The 17,341-nt window shown below is 44.6% G+C and overlaps 1 protein-coding gene across 6 annotated transcripts in view; it reads left to right on the plus strand.

Moving 5' to 3' along the window:
* Positions 1 to 17,341, plus strand: part of TAPT1 (transmembrane anterior posterior transformation 1) — a 96,949-nt gene that overhangs the window by 59,003 nt on the left and 20,605 nt on the right. For all 6 annotated transcript variants that reach the window (XM_084625850.1, XM_084625851.1, XM_084625853.1 and 3 more), the window contains 3 exons: positions 6,024 to 6,104; positions 7,083 to 7,192; positions 16,196 to 16,255. In XM_084625850.1, coding sequence (XP_084481976.1) covers positions 6,024 to 6,104; positions 7,083 to 7,192; positions 16,196 to 16,255 — 251 coding nt within the window. The remainder of the gene's footprint in view (positions 1 to 6,023; positions 6,105 to 7,082; positions 7,193 to 16,195; positions 16,256 to 17,341) is intronic.

Consider the following 17,341-nt stretch of genomic DNA (forward strand, 5'->3'; position numbering starts at 1 on the left):
TGCGCAATATTTCTATTTTTTTCGTGCAGAATGCCCTCAGGAGTATATCTTGGACTTTTGAATTTCCATTTCCAAAAGCTAATTCTCCCCTTTGGGTTTTTATTTTTAAAATACCTTTCTTCTGACCCTATCGTCTGTTCCAGTTAGCACCCCATTTCTTTCATTCTTTTAAAATACCTTGGAATAGCTGCTAATTGTCACATGCTTCCTTACCTCACTCTACATTCTGTTCTTGATCTCCTCTCAGCTGAGTTTTTGTTCTCATTCTAATGAGACAGCCTTCACTAGTTTTTAATCACTTGCCTAGCGCAAACTCCAAAGGTCTTGCATCTATTCTTATCCCTGTTGACTTAGCTGCTTTTGATGCTGTGAATACCACTTTCTGTGCCTTCACTTCAACATGCATGTTTTGTTTTGTTTTTCTGATGTAGGATTCCAATGATTTGCCTCCTGCTTGCTTGATACATCTTCGGAGAGTATTCTCTAAAGATACTTATCTGACTAGAATGCCACTCGTGGATCTGTGCTCAAGCCTGATGGGAACTCCCATAGTTCAAACTACCCCTCAAAATATACTCTAGTTTTCCAAAGTTCAGTTAATTTCTAACCACACTGAGCAAATTAATTGCCATGAAACCTCAACCAATTGATCATCAGCATTAGTCCCAGCTTGATGCAAGGCCATCTCACCATCATCCTCTTATCCCCCACCATATCCTTTTTTATAGTATCTGTGTTTTCTTTAAAATATAACTTAAAAAAAAAAGTTGTAAGGTGACTTCCTCCGAGGCACTGACTGCGAGTGGATTTTGGAGCCTTCAGCATTGTCCACGCCATCTGGGCTTCATGTCCCTTTCTTTCCTTAGAACAGTTTCAGCTGGGCCAGAGTGCATTGTTGTGGCTGAAGGTTTCAGTCCCATTTTCGTACTGATGTCTGGTTCAAAGATTCTCTTTTCTTTCTTCTGTGGGTGCTTTCACATGTCCATTCGGCTGTGAGTGTGTGCTCGTCTTGGGCACAGTTATTGGAGAACTTTTTCACTCAGCAGTACCAATCAGGGTGGCTTGAGCTCTCTCTGTTGCCATACGCTGTTGTGTGCTGGTATAAGAGGGTGGAGTTGCCCCTCACCTTCCTCAGTTCCTTCTTCCCCCAGTGACAGTTGTCAGAAGGACGTGAGACTAGTTATTGTAAATGCTTCCCTCCTTTGTATATATAGCTTCTTATTGTTAGGAATTAGCTGTTAGCTTGTTTTTACTGATAGTTTTAGTCATAGGTCTTTTGGACTGTGTTTCATTTTTCCATACCAGAGCGATGCTATGCTCACCAGGGTTTAAGTCTTGCTGAAATTGCACTAACACATGCTGGTCTGTGACCTACACCCAGCCTGTTTAAAGTGTTAGGGAGAGTCCCATATCAGTGATATGTCAAATCTGCAAGGGTTTTGAGCTCTGAAATTAGGCTTGAAGAACAGAGCAGAAGGCTCAAGTGTCTACTCCTGGAGGCAGCATTTTGGCCCCTATCGGACTCAGTGCACACATAGAGCACCTTGAGTACATCGTTCTCGATGCAGAGAGCATCAGAGATGCCTCTGGTCCCACTCACTGGTACTGAAGAAAAGGCTTAGACCTTCCTCAGGCTTGGTACTGGGCTTGGTCATGTCTGTGCCTAAGCCTAGTAAAGGCAGAGGCTAGGAAACATGCTGGGGAGAGTCTCTCTTGCTGGAGCAATTTTCACCTAAAAAGAAGGGATTGCTACCTCCCACGCCTGTGCCACGTCCGTCGAGGGTGTTCCCTAAAAGGTCTGAGTCAGTGCCACTGGCACTCCTATCTACCCTGGAGGCGTATGCAGCCACAAGCGACTTAGCTTCTCGGTGCCGGTATACCTGGTGGTGCAAGAAGGTTCAGAGTTGGTACCAATGCCTGTGGCTCCTAATTCACGGTGCCATTAACTACCAAGCCTCTGTAAAGGCTGGTGCAGTCTAAGGGCAAGCCTCTGCTGGTTACCCCAATACCTCCTTCCCCAGGGCTTAGGGTACCTGTCCCTGATACTGACTGGTTCCGCCCCCCAACCCCAATGTCCGACAGTTCAGATGCTTCATCTTCAGATTCAGAGGTACATTTGTCTGTCTCTCATCCAAGACAGAGGACATACCCTCCATTAGAGACTTGGGAACCATGGGCAGTGCAGCAGTCTCAACACTGGCTTGCCCCTCCTCCTCCTAAGGGGCAATGGCCCAACCAAGGTTGGGTCGCAGCCCAGTATCAGTGGCCATTCTGGACACTGTGGGTCATTCCCCGACTCAATAGGTCTTCCTCTGCATCCTGAGTGACATGACAACATTTATTATGTGGTTCAACACACCAGGCTGCACCTCAGAAGGCTTCTTGCATGGCTAGCATCTGTATACACCTCAAGTTGAAATCATCTGGACAAGGTGATTTGCGTGCCAACGTCCGTTTTATCATTCCTGGATTGGTGGACTCTGTGTGTGTGTGTGGGGGGGGGTTCCCCTTGTCATGGGGATCCGCTCATCTTTAGGGCGCCGCCTTCTGGCCGCTCTTGTGATCAGCTCCTTCCAGGTTCTGTGTCCCCTGTGGGGGTCTTTCCACCCATCTCTGCAACTCCAGGTGCTCCTTCTTCACGACTTGGCCCTCAGGCTGGGTCACTGAATGTTTCCCCCTTCTGGGGTATCAAAGTATTTCGGGGCAAACTGTCCCAAGCAGTCCACTCTCAACTACCTGGTCTGTGCCACTTCCCCAGTGGCTGGTAGGTGAACCAGGACGCACCCTCTACTCTGGGTTCCAACTCGGGCCTTCTCATTAGCAGCCAAGGTCTGCCCTATCCTGTCCCTTGCTGCTTTTCCCGGAGCCATTCCTACCTTTCTGCATTTGCCAGCCCAAACTCCCTCTTATCAGGGAGTAACTGTAGGGTAATTGCTTCTATAGACCCAAACACACCTCCCTTTTCCCAGGGAGTGACTGCAGACTCCTTCCCTGCAGCCCCCCAGCTGCTCTCAGTTCCTGGGCTTTCTACAGGCCTCTCCTGTTCCCATCTAGCTGAGCCTCATCTGATTAATTGCTGCCCCCAGCTTCTCCTCCAGGTGAAGCCTGGGCATTTAATTGGCCTACCTAGCCACCTTAACCCCTTCAAGTCTTGTGTCAGGTAACTTTACCCCTCCCCTCCCTGCCAGCCCTCATTTTAGTTACAGATGCATCAGACATGGGTTGGGAGGGTCCATGCAGACTCAAGGTCTCTGGGCACCTCAGGATCTAATGACTCTCAGAAATATCTGTGTGTGAAGATCTATTCAGCCTTCCTCCAACATAAAGCAAGAAAGAGCTTGCTGATTCTAACAGACAACTTTGCAGCCATGTTTTACGTAAACACACAGGGAGGGGCACACTCAAGATAGCTCTGACAGGAGGATCTTTTGCATAACCAATTCAGTTCATCATCTCAGAGTTGCTTACCTTCCAGGGAAGCAGAACACATTGGTGGGTTGACAGAGCAGGACCTTCTCCAATCACCATGGGTGGTCTCCATTTCTAGATATTGCCAAGTCCATCTTCCTGCTCTGGGGAACTCCCAAAGTAGACCTATTTGATTGAGGTCTGGTCTGCACTCCAGAGTTAGCTTGATGCAAGGCAGCTTACGTTGACCCAACTAAGGAAGCATCTACAGTTAAAATTTCACTTGACTAACATAACTGCCCCACTATCCCAATTTAATAACTCTGCTTCCATGAGCAGCGTAGTGTCAAGGTCAATGCAGTGTCAGTGTAGATACCTCATTGCTCATGTTTGTTTCTGGCCTTCAGGAGCCATCCCACAATGTCCCACACCAACAGTACAATCAATAAAAGCACTCCTGGTGAGGATGCACACTGAAGACACAAGGAGTCCAGTGTAGACACACGCAAGCGATGTGATTACTGTGGCGGCTGTATGCCGACATAAGTCAGCTTAATTTTATACTGTAGACATGGCCTTCGTTTCCCAGATCTGAAGAAGAGCTCTGTGTAAGCTCGAATGCTTGTTTCTCTCTCACCAGCAGAAGCTGGTCCAATAAAAGATATTACCTTACCCATCTTGTCCTTTCAACAGTTGTGGCAGTTAAGAGGGAAAGATAATAAGAGAAGGCACCTTGAACAGAGGAAGAACCCAGGCAGAGAGAGAGAAAGTGGGACAGTTTCCACCTGCAAGAACAACAAAAATAGCAGATCTATAGGATCACCCCCTACCTCTTCTCCTGTGTCCCCATATACTGGGTATGGGGAGCCATCACATATTGAACAGAGTTTGGGACGGGGCAGGGGGGGCATGGCCACTTCAGGTTTCATTGAGGATCCATACTTCAGAATGCTTCCTCAAATTTTGGAATTTTTCCCTTCACAGTTTTCATATATTTTTGTAATATCAATGGTGGAGTCTTGGGTGCAGTTTTTTGCAATGTTTCATTTTTATGAAACATTACATATTGATCTGTTGTTCCTACGCAACATACGAGACAGAGAGTGAAGGATTTCATAATTTTTTTGTTCAGTAGAAGAGAGAGTATTTATTTAATGGTCGCTTGAAAACTGCATGATCATTTTTGTAGTGCTGATAATTGTCATATCAAATGTAAGCCAAAGTACATCAGAATGCACATGAAATCTAATGGTGCCTGATTATCCCTAAGCTTTCTTGTAGAATTATCCTTGGAAAAACTTACACCATTTAGATTCTGTTCCTGCTATACTACCTGGTATATTGAACTGTACATAAAAAGTATGCTTTTTACCTGGAATGGTATCTTCAGTCAAGCAATTTTGAAATTAGGCGTTTGCACCCTTCATTACTTCTGTGGGTCAAGCTCATTGTACACACCAACAGCATTCCTCCCATTTCCCCACAAGCCCCCTCCCTTCCCTCTCTATTTCAGGGACTCGCTACAACCCCTTCCAACTCTCTCCTGTGAAAGGGAATCTGTGTCCTCCAGTAGCCCCATGCCAGGGGCTCTGTGTAGCTCCACTTCCCTCTGTCCCCAATTCTTCCCCCATAGCAGAGGCTCTGTGTGTGTCCCCATGTCCCCCATGCCAGGAGTTCTGTGTGCATTCCCTTCCACTACACCTCTCCATTTCCCCCCTTCTACCTCACCTTCCTGATTTCTCTCTCTCCTTCAGGGCGTGAGTATTTTGAAACGTTATTGGCAGGATAGGGAGAGCTGAAATGAGGGGTATTCAGCTGGAATGTGATAATGGCTGCCATCAACCAGGTGTTCGATCTGCGGACCATGTCAGAGGCAGTTAAAGCTGCTCTCTGCTAACCAGATGTGTGCTAGGGTCTTCATGTCATTCATTTCCCCCTTCTATTTTTCCAATTTTTTTCCCACCAAAATCAGTAGGGTTCTACCCACTGATGCTTAGAAAATTTCACTGAAGTGTTGGAATTGATTGGATGCATTGTTCTAAAGTTATTGTGTTACATCCAAAGCTGAGTAGAAAACCTCATAAACTTGGCCTTATCATACTATGTTTATAGATGCTGCATATAATGACTATATACTGACTATTAGCTGTTGCCATAGGCAGGTTATCAAAGTGAAGGACACAGGATCTGATCCGGCATGGCAAATGATTCTATATCAAGCTTTGACTGCCTTTGTGGCACTATCTTTTACCTTAATGAGACCAGAACTGACAGCTTCCTCCAACTTGCTTTTAATGCTGCTTCAGGATAGACTTCTAGAGATCTTCTAAATATGGTGCAATCAATTCACTTAAGGCCATTCAGTAGCACTGGAGCACTGAGTCCATATCACCCCTTTGATATGTCTGATCTCGGCCTACTAGAGGAAGCAGGAGTTTGAGTTGCAAATTACTTGAAGTGACAAACTGTGTTTTGTCCTTCTGAATATGATTGAGCAATTTCGGGCAAATATTGTGTCTCTTACTGTGTGTTCAATGCCTAGTACAATGGCACTACCATAATACATATAAATAACTATTTTATTTGGAGTTGACAATTGATTTTTTTTCCCCCAGATATAAAGGAGAGATTCACCAACTATGTGCTGTTGTTGATAGTATGTCTAAGAAATATGGAACAGTTCTCATGGAATCCAGGTAATTACGCTTTTGAAAAACATGTAATTTTTAAATTATACACTTGTTAGTATGTAATTACAATACTACAGGTACACATGTAAGACCATCATACATACCCCTTTGCTCAACACAGCAATCTGAAAGTCAAAAAGCAAGCAGTACTCTTAAAATCAAAGACTCCTATGACCTCAGATCACAAGACCTGAATAATCTGTAAACTGTTTCTAGTTTTCTGTGGATTGTGATTCCATTGATTTCAATGGAAGCATATTCCCTTGCACTGTAAATAAACAGTGATGTGTTTTGCTAAGTTTTGAGTTATATTTTTTATATTTTTTATATTTTTGAATCTACTAGTAAGAAGTCCTATTAGTGTAGTTATTTTCTTATGCTGGCAAGAAAGGAACCGAGTATAAGTCTGAAAACAAGTTTCCATCTTGATTTTAATATGAGTTAAACTGTGTTATTTTTTTAAACACTTAATTCATATAAACATTGGTGTTTGTTCTAATGTAGCAGGTTGGAAATGTATTTAGTGTTATAGGGCCTGATTCTGTGCCTTTTTCTGTAAGACAAAAGGTGTTTTTTAACACACTTTGGCCAATGGATTTACCTTAACCAGATAACATGTTAAACTGTGACTGCTTTGTCTACACTAAGATTTTAACACGATAGCTAGCGCATGTTAAAAAACATACCTTTTGTCCTCATGAAGATAAGGCCTTACGGTGCAGGGTCTAGCACAACAGAGTCTGATCCTCCTTAGGGCCGTTGGATGCTATGCTAATACGAACAATTCTCCAGAGTAGATACTGTGGTGGGAATTCATCTCTGCAAGGCACCCATTCATTTCTGAGGTATAAATATAGATATAGATATAATGCTTTGTACCTTTGAAAGTTTGACTGCTGTGTTAAGCAATAATTGCAAGTTTTCTTTACTTATGGGATCAACTTGTACAGTATAATTGATTTTTAATTTTTTCCTAACCTTCAGATCACCTTTGGGTGTTGTTTCCAGATGTTTGCATGGTCATTGCATCAGAAATTGCAGTGGATATTGTGAAACATGCATTTATAACAAAATTCAATGACATTACAGCAGATGTAGGTATACTATTGGACTTCTAAGCATGTTCTAGTTGTGATTTACTGTGTTTTTTAAGACCGCTATAAGATGTAGAATAAGATTGAGTCTAATGCAGAAAATGTTGTGGATTTTTTTTCTATTAAAGAGTTAGAAAAGCCATTTCATAAAGCTCCAGTAATTATTTTCTTATTAACAGTGCACTTCTGAGGATGAATTTAATGTGCCTGAAACACCTCTGCTTCTAAATTCATAGTTTCAGATCCATAAATTAAACTTGAGACTGTTGTGTAACAGCCACAATTCACATAATTTGCAGATCATTTTTGAGGCAGTTGCTAGGTCAAGAAAACATAAAGGTAATGTTTATATTTTACTTTAGTCACCCAGAACGTGTACGTTTTTCTAAACAAAATGGATTGTGAAATACAATTCATGTTTTAGAAAAATCCGTTTCTCTGTGAGACGATTGAATTATTCTGTTTCAGTGTATTTTTAAAGATGGAAACTGAGATCAAAAATATTTTTGTTTTCTCTTCTGTCCCTGCAGCACTGAATATAAAGTAGGTTAGTGTTGGTTTCCCATTCCTGTAATTTCTTGGGGCATATATAGTATGTAGGCCTTCTTTAATGTACTAGATTAAATTGTTTTATGTTGTATGCTAACATGACATATAGACACTACACATGCTATATTTGTCTTCGGCCTGGTCTGCACTAGAAAATTGTCTGCTTAAATACGTTGCTCAGCTTTGTGAAAAATCCACACCTCTGCGTGGTGTATTTAAGCCAATCTAACCTGTAGTGTAGACAGTGCTTGGTCGACAAAAGAATTATTCTTTTTCGAGGAGTGACCCTGTGGGTGCTCCACTTTAGGTGTCTTGACGCCCTGCTCTTGTAATCGGAGATCTGTGGTAGCAGTACCCAGTTGGGCCAGACATGCGCCGTAGCCGTCTCACGCCGCTCCCAGAAGTTACATAGCAGTGCGCAGGCAACCGTGCCCCAGTTTCTTCCCTACTGCCTTTGGCTTGCGTCAGAGTGATCAGCAGCACCATCTCTTACTTCAGAAAAAATTTACGGTAGATAATTCATTGTGGCAGTGTTAGCTTAGTTGTAGTTAGCTTCCCTATCCCCTTGCCCTACTCTGATTTCTTTAATTTTATCAACAATTTTTTTTTTCCCCTCTACCCTCCCTATCTGCCTATCTCTCCAGCAGGCCTCTACAGCCTTAGCCTCAAAAAGAGTTTACCCCTGTTTTTCTCTGAGACCGACTCTCTCAGGCATGCCAGGCTCAGCTGGTTTGAAACGCTGCTTGACTTGCAGACTCTCCATACTGGTCTCTGACGGCCATGCTCAGTGTGTCCGCTGCCTCGGCAAGACACACATTGCTCAAAAGTGCCTACACTGCAGAAAGCTGGTAGCCAAGACAAGAAAAGCCAGAGATCTCCAGCTGAAGCCCCTCATGATGGAGAAATTCCTCAGGCCAGCCTCCAACCCTGAATCCAGGTCACCCCCTGGCCAACAGTCGCCAGCGGCAGCCTCTGACAGGAGCTCTGTTCCAACAGCAGCTGCCAAGGAGCCTGCTCCTAGAAAGGCTACAAAAAAGTGGTCGCAGACCAAGAGTTGCCCAAAAGAAAACGATCTCCAACTGAAAAATCTGCCCCAGTACCGACAGCACTGAGAGCGCCGGACCACGCAGCACTGGGAATATCTGGCATCGAGAGTTCCCCACAAGCTAAAGACACTACGTGGGCAAGCTCTAATGGAGGTTCACACACTAAAGTGAAACCTTCCAACTCTGCATCCACAGAGATCTCTGCCCAAGCGGTACAGTGGCGCCACCTGCTGTACCTGTGCTGCACAGCTATAAATCCTCGGCACTGGCAGTTTCAAATCATGCTCCTGGGCCGTTCACCATGCCATCTACGGCACCGAACCTCACGGTACCACAGCAATTCCTGAGGCATGCGGACCTGATAGTGGCCTCAATGCCTGAATATCTTATACCATCCAGATCAGTACCAATCCAGCTGACTACTCCCTGCAGATCAGGCCTTCCTATCTCCACTGATGAGGAAGAAGAGGATGATGCAGTATTATACACTCCTCGCCACTCCTCACCCAAGCCAGGACCATCTCATCCCCCACTACCTGTGGATATATGAGGATGATATAGTCACCCATGGGCACTGCCCCCCATACCATTCCCACCTAACTGGTCATACTGGAATCCATGGGCAACCAAAACTGTAGGCCCCCTAGCCCGCCTAGGTCCAGAATAGCCCGGTCCCCTTCACCAGCTGTCCTGGCACCCTCAGAAACACAGGAGGAAGACCCGAGGAACCTGAGGACATAGCCTCACATGACACTTCACCGCCTGCTTACCTCTCATCATAGTCACCAGATGAAACCAAATGCCACCACCCCCTACTATGGGGGATGATTTCAAATCTTTTCAGGACCTCTTCAAAAGGGTTGCTTAATCCCTACACATTCTGTTGGCACAGCTACCAGAAGCCCAACATAAGCTCATGGACATACTCCAGGCATCCCCATTGGCAAAGAGAGCCTTGCCGATAAATGATGCTATTATGGAGCCTGTGAAAATCATCTGGCAGACTCCCGCTCCTGCACCACCTCATGTAAGAGATCTGACAAATATGTGCCAACAAAAGGAGCTGAATTTTTATTTACACACCCCACTCCAAACTCCTTAGTAGTGAAGGCGGTCAATCAAAAGGGGAAACAACACCAGTCCCGAACGACCCAATACAATCAGGAATGGAAAAGACTAGACCTTTTTGGGTGGAAAGCCTATTCATCAGCTACACTTCGGTTCTGCATAGCTAACTATGTGGCCCTGCTGGCTAAATATACACACAATCTGTTCTCCAAAATGTCAGAATTCAATTGAAAATTTGCCAGATGACAAAAAAAGAAAAATATAAGGTAAACATTTCCAAGGGGTGTCTCATCACCAGGTGTCTCATCACCTACAGGACTCCCTTAACCCTGCAGACGCGGCAGCATGATCCATCGCCACATCCGTGATCATGTGCCGTGCATCCTGGCTCCATCTTTCTGGATTCCCAAGGAAGGTCCAGGCACCTTAAGTTGAAGACTTACCCTTCGAGGGTCAAAAACTATTAGCTGACAAAACTGATGTGTCCTTACAGACCTTAAAGGACTCCAGGGCAACCTTAAAAACCCTGGGCACCTACGTACCTGCGAACAAAAATAAGGCAGGTTTTACAACCAGAGATTCCGGGCTACCCCATACACTCAGCCACAAAGACAGCATAGACGTTGGCAGAACCAAGATCAGCCTTCGGCGTCTCAACCATCCACCTCTAGACAATCATTTTGAAGGTGTGGTTGAGGGCTTGAGATCTTCGGACTCCAGAATCAGAAACAGTCCCCCATCCATTCAGAGACCTCCTGTCACCATACTACCCAGTCTGGAACATCATCGCAACAAACAAACGGGTTTTAGAGATTATCCAGAAGGGCTACTCCATCCCCTTTACTTCTATCCCACCTACCCACCCCCCTTCCCTGTCCCTCTTCAGGGACCCCTCTTACAAGCACCTGTTACAACAGGGAATAAACCACCTCATACAACTAGGTGCCATGGAACCCATACCCGTGCAACACAAAGGGAGAGGTTTTTATACACATTATTTTCAAACTCAGAAAAAGACTGGTGGGTGGAGACCCATCCTGGATTTACGAAAACTCAACAAATTTGTGAGAACAGACGTTTCAAAATGTTGGCTCTAACCACAATAATTCCGGCATTAGAAAAGGGAGATTGGCTCTTGGCCCTTAACCTTCACAACACTTATTTTCATATTTCAATCCGCCCATCACACAGAAGATTCCTGAGATTCACCCAAGGGAAACAGCATTTCCAATACAGAGTACTACCCTTCGGCCTTTCCACTGCCCCAAGGGTTTTTTCCCAATGTTCTTGCTGTCATTGCAGTTCACCTCCGCAGACAAGGAGTGATGATATTTCCATACTTAGACGATTGCCTTATAAGGGCACCAAAGCAGCAAGAAGCAATGAACGCCACACAGAGCATGATAACCCTGTTCATAGACCTAGGGTTGCAAATAAATGTACAAAAGTCCACGCTGGTTCCTGTCCAAAAGTAAGAATTCATAGGAGCCTACCTTGATTGTCTCACAGCAACAGCAATGTTACCCCAACAATGCTTCCTCACTCTAGTCAACCTAATTTCAATGATGATGGACAGCCCACAAACATCTGCCAGAACATGCTTATAATTTGGGGCATATGTCAGCAACAGTGTTGTTGTAAAACATGCCAGACTCCACATGAGATGTTTCCAGGCCTGGCTTCGAACAGTATATATACCATACAGATACGCTCTCAATAGATGCCTCACAATGCCATGCAGAGTAAAAGACTCATTAACATGGCGGATATAACCAAAGAACGTCTGCTCAGGGAGTCCCTTTCCAACAAAGAACTCCAACCATTTCAGTCATGACAGATGCTTTTCTAATAGGTTGCGGGCACATCTACTCAACAATACAATCCAAGGCAGCTGGTCTCCAGCGGCGTCCAACCTGCCCATAAACTTACTGGAGCTAAGGGCAGTCTGAAATGCATGCTTTCTTTCTCCCTCTAATCAAGAACAATGCCATCAAGATCCTCATGGACAATATAGCATGCATGTTTGATGTAAACCGCCAAGGGGGAGCACAGTCATACTCCGTGTACAGAAGCAATACACCTTTGGAACTGGTGCATCACCAACAACATAGAGATATTGGCATCCTATCTGCCAGGATGTCAGAATACAACAGTGGATCTACTAAGCAGGGATTTTTCACAAACCCACGAGTGGGAGATGGATCCCCGAATTCTCAAATCCATATTCAAACTATGGGTGTTCCCCACCATATCTCGATTTGCAACAGCTTAGAATGCCAAATTCCCAAAATATTGTTCCAGAGCAGGATTGGGACTCTACTGCCTAGACAACGCTCTCCTCATAAAATGGGAGGTGCCACGGATATATGCATTTCCTCCAACTGTACTTCTAAGCCGAGTCATTCACACGATCAGGCAGGGCGAGTCCAGGGTCATTCTCATTGCACCCACATGGCCCAGACAAACATGGTTGCCATAGCTGCATCAGATGACAGTGAAACCACCTCAAACCTTTCCCTTAGTACCTCACCACCAATCACAAGATGCGGGACACATCTGTCACCCCAACCTCGCAGTACTCCACCCCAAGTGCTGGTTACTCCATGGCTGACTGGGTTCGAGAGAGCCTGTTCTGACGAAGTAAAACATATATTACTGAACAGTCGGAGGCTTCAATACAAGAAAAACATATATCCATAAGTGGAAACGATTCTGCACATGGTGCCAAGACAAACAGCTCTTACCACAGTTGTCCCCCCTACCGAGGATTCTCAACTATATACTAGGACTTAAAAAGTCAGGGCTATTCATAAGCTCTATCAGAGTACACTTAGCTGTTATTACCTCCTTCCATAATAAGATGGATGCGGTCACTATATTTGCTCACCTGATGATTAAATGCTTCCTTAAAGGCATTGAAAACACTTACCGCACACTAAGAAACCCAAACCCATGTGGGACCTCAACCTTGTTCTACGTGGACTCATGGGAAAACCGTTTGTACCCCTTCCAACTTGCTCTTTATTGCACTTATCCATGAAGGTGGCTTTCCTCATTGCCATCACATACACAAGACGGGAAGGAGAAGGAGAATTAGGTGCCTTAATGGTACACCCACCTTATACAACATTCTTTTAATCTAAAGTAATCCTAGGACCACTAAAGTGGAGCACCCACAGGAACACTCCTCGAAGTGGAGGAGGTTACTCACCTTGTGCAATAACTGATGTTCTTCGAGATGGTTGTTCCTGTGGGTGCTCCGCTACCCTTTCTCCTCCCCTCTACTTCGGCGTTTTAGGCTGATTCTCTGAGGTAGAGAAGGAACAGGGGGATGGTTGGCTGCACACCACTGTGTAACCGCTCAGACCAGCGTGAGTCGGCTACGGCAAGTGTGCGGCTCAACCAGGCACTGTTACCTCAAATCTCTGATTACAAGTGCAAGGTGTTAAGACACCTAAAGTGGAGCACCCACAGGGACAACCATCTTGAAGTACCCTAAATCCCCTTTTCAGGAAACGAGGTCAAAACTTGGAAGTTCTATTACTTTCAGCATCTTCCTAAAGTAACTACAGTAGTAGTGTAGAAACAAGTTTAATAGATGCACTTAATAAGCTCCCTTATGCCAGAGGCATTTATGCATGCCCTACTTTCACATAAAGAGTACACAAAACAGGAATAATGAAATGCTAGCCAGAAATACATGTTTCAGTATGCTGAATCAGTTATAGACTGTCCTGCAAGGTTTATTATTTAATACACTCCTTTACCATATTACATGTAGATTCTAAAGATTTATAGCCATTGCGCCTAATTTTCAGAAGTGCTGAGCACATGCAGTGCTAATTGAAGTTTACTGGAGAAGCAGGCGGTCAGCCCCTTTATCCTTAAAATAGCTACATTTTCCTTAGTATCTGAAAATGTTGTCTAAGTAGCTTTTCTGTTTTCCTTCCCAGCTGCCTAATATAACATTTTATGGGATCACTAAGTCAGCATATGATTACAAGTCAGTTATTTGTTTCACTTGAGTCTAATGCTTTCATGCAGCTTCCAATTTAAACTATTAACTAAATGTAAAAATCATAGTACCTTCAAACTACAGTACATCCTTTTTACTTTGTGCTATTGGTCTTAACTCAAAAAGATCTGCAATTTAAATGAACAATATTAAGACCATAGAGATTGTCTTATATTACTTTGTGATGCTGCTAATCATTTACAAGAATTTATTAGGTAACCAATACCTGACATTTTACATAGTGTCTTTCATAAAGAGACCCCCAAAACTGTGTGCATATTGTGACAGGATCGGGCCAGATGGATATAGGAGAGTAATAGAAGGCAGATATATTGGCCCCAGGCTAAGTAGATCTCTTTTCCCTGGGTAAGGTAACAGGGAAGGTTCCAGAACAATCAGGAACCTTCTGGAGACCATTAAGACCATTAAGCTGCTAGAATCAATTAAGGCAGGCTAATCAGGGCACCTGGGTTTTAAAAAAGGAGCTCACTTCAGTTTGTGGTGTGCATGTGAGGAGCTGGGAGCAAGAGGCACTAGGAGCTGAGAGTGAGAACACGGACTGTTGGAGGACTGAGGTGTACAAGCATTATCAGACACCAGGAGGAAGGTCCTATGGTGAGGATAAAGAAGGTGTTGGGAGGAGGCCATGGGGAAGTAGCTCAGGGAGTTGTAGCTGTCGCACAGCTGTTCCAAGAGGCACTCTAGACAGCCGCATTCCACAGGGCCCTGGGCTGGAACCCGGAGTAGAGGGCGGTCCCGGGTTCCCCCCAAATCCTCCCAACTCCTGGTCAGACACAGGAGTCGTCAACCTGGACTGTGGGTTCAGAAAAACGGCCAAGCTGAGGGCTGCCGTGAAGCTCCAAGGCGAGCAAATCCGCCAATAAGTGCAAGACCCACCAAGGTAGAGCAGGAACTTTGTCACAATATCTTTGCACAAAAATAATTCCATCACTGAAATGCAGTCACCACAAGGTGCAAGGCACGATCGTTAAGCAGGATGCAGCAATGCATCACAACACCTAACGCAAGAAAATGAAGTATATCTAATTGACATTGTTGAGGACGTTTGGATAGGCAGAATGGCTGGATGCACAAAAGGAGTTAGATGCATAAGTCCCAGTTTCAGGACCTCTGCAATGTACAAAACTCCCACTGAACCCTGTAGGTGCCTTAAGTTAACTGGCACCTAAATTTTTGCTGTAAAAGTTCACTATATACCTATGTTTCTGCCTCTGAACTTGGACACTGCAGCCCCAGTCTGGGTGTCTGGCCATTTTTCTCTCACCTAAGCCCCAGAGTGATTCACAAGCCAGGAGAAGATAGGCATTTGGGGCCCAATCTAGTGGGTGCCTTCTTAGCTCGCCTGCTGGACTAGCCTCTGAGGTGAGTTAACACAAAATAGACCAGGATGGGGAATAGGAAAAGAGGAAAACCTCCCTCATAACTTTTGACCCCGTGGTTAGGGTAGTCACCTGGCATGTGGGGGATCCCTGGTGTAAGTACCCCCCCTCCACCTGGGGAGGGAAGGGATTTAAACAGAGATCTGCCACCTCTCAGGGGAGTACTCTACCATTGGATTATAGGATATTCTGATGTGGGGGGGCTCCCTCAGTCTCTCTTGTTGAAGCTGTTCCACTATGAATATATATATATTTTAAAAATGCATCAGTTCAGGGGGCTAGATTCCAGATCTTCCACATCCTGAGTGAGTGCTCTAAGCCCCAACCTATAGAGTCCTTTTCATGCTTGTTTTCCCTGTCTGTTTCTCTGTGGCCCAAAAGAGACACTAATTATTTATCCAGAATGCAACAGATCTCTGTCCTGCTGAACTTAGCTCCCTTTTTGCATCCAAGCCAATATAACTTCCTATTTGGAATTTGGCGAGAACATGCAGTTCCTCATTCCTAAATCCTCTTCCAGATATCCCACTTAGGTTTTAGTAGCCACATTAATCATCCTCGCAAAATATATGTGGCCAGTTGGCTTAACACAGTTAATACTGTACTGGTGAATCTAAAATCCAAAAGTAAATGTATATACTGTAAGTGTGCATTTTAATTCTGTAATCTGATTGTATCATGAAAAGTTGTATATTTTAGAAAATTGGCTTCTGTTTGCTCATGTATATACGATAGTTGTCCTTAATTATACAGCAGTATGTACCTCCATGAAAGAGCAAGATTGAGTGCTTCAGTTCCTGCACAAGCCTTATAAAACTCTTTTTTTTTCTGATAAATATTTTATCAGTGAAATTCTGTTGCTGCTGTAAATTGTGATCTCATGTAAATTAATCACACATCCAATGTGCTGGATTTTTTTTTCCAGGTCTACAGTGAGTACAGAGCCAGCCTGGCATTTGACCTTGTTAGCAGTCGACAGAAAAATGTAAGTGTGAAAATAAAAAGGGCATGTTTTTATTAACTGATGTCATTGTTTTCAGTACAGCAAATGTCAGTGCCAACAGATATTCAGAAAATGTTCTCTTCTATAATACTGAAATTATATCCTGCTATTGTGCATGTACAAAATGAAATTAATTTTGCACCATGATCTAGTCACACAACTTCTGTTCAGTTCTTCAAGTTTCTTGCAGTAAATTGCCTTTGATTTTTAAGAGCAAACTATGCTAGCACAGGTTCATTGATAAAGTCACAACAAAAGCCTTATTATAGTTACCCTAATTGCAATTTTAATGACTATATATACTCGATCATAAGCCGGTTCGTTTATAAGCCGAACCCCCCAAGATGGAGAAGTAAAAATGGAAAATTTGTATGACCATTCATAAGCCGATGCTACAATTCAGGGGTCAGCAAACTTTGGCTCCCAGGCCGTCAGGATAAGCTGCTGGCAGGCCGAGACAGTTTGTTTACCTCGAGCGTCCAAGGTAAATCTAAGTAAACTAAGTGTCCCTGCCCGCCAGCTGCTTACCCTGACAGACCGGGACAGCAACTGTTGGGGAAATTTTGGGGAGGGGAGAAGCTGGGGGTCAGGGGAGTAACCCCTGTGACCACCCCCGACATGACCCCACCCCTAGCCTGGGAGCCCCGCAATCTCCCCATCCCATCCCTTTCCACCTTAGCTGGTGTGGGCCAAGGGAAGATCTCTTGCGATGGCCACAGCCTGCTCCGACGGCACGGCCGCAGTGTGATCTGGCAGGCAGGGCCAGGAGGCGTGGCCGCAGCCTGCCAGCTCTGGAGCTGCAGCTGCTTTGGAGGCGTGGCCAGAAGCGGAGTGACTCTGGCCCTGCCTCTTTCCTTCAGGCTCTGCTGACTGTGCTGCCTCTCCTCGCCCCCTCTTTTGGGGGGAGGGGCTGTGTCACACCTCTCCTTCTCTATACCCGTTCATAAGCCGACCCCCTTCTCTGATGCTTCCCGTTTTTACTAAAAAAATTTTGCTTATGAATGAGTATATACGGTGTGTGATATGTTTTGAAGTAAACTGGCTAAACAAGCTTAACAGGGTTTTCCT

Source organism: Lepidochelys olivacea (genome assembly GCF_965140295.1).
Source record: "Lepidochelys olivacea isolate rLepOli2 genome assembly, chromosome: 4".
Classification (NCBI taxonomy): Eukaryota; Metazoa; Chordata; order Testudines; family Cheloniidae; genus Lepidochelys; species Lepidochelys olivacea.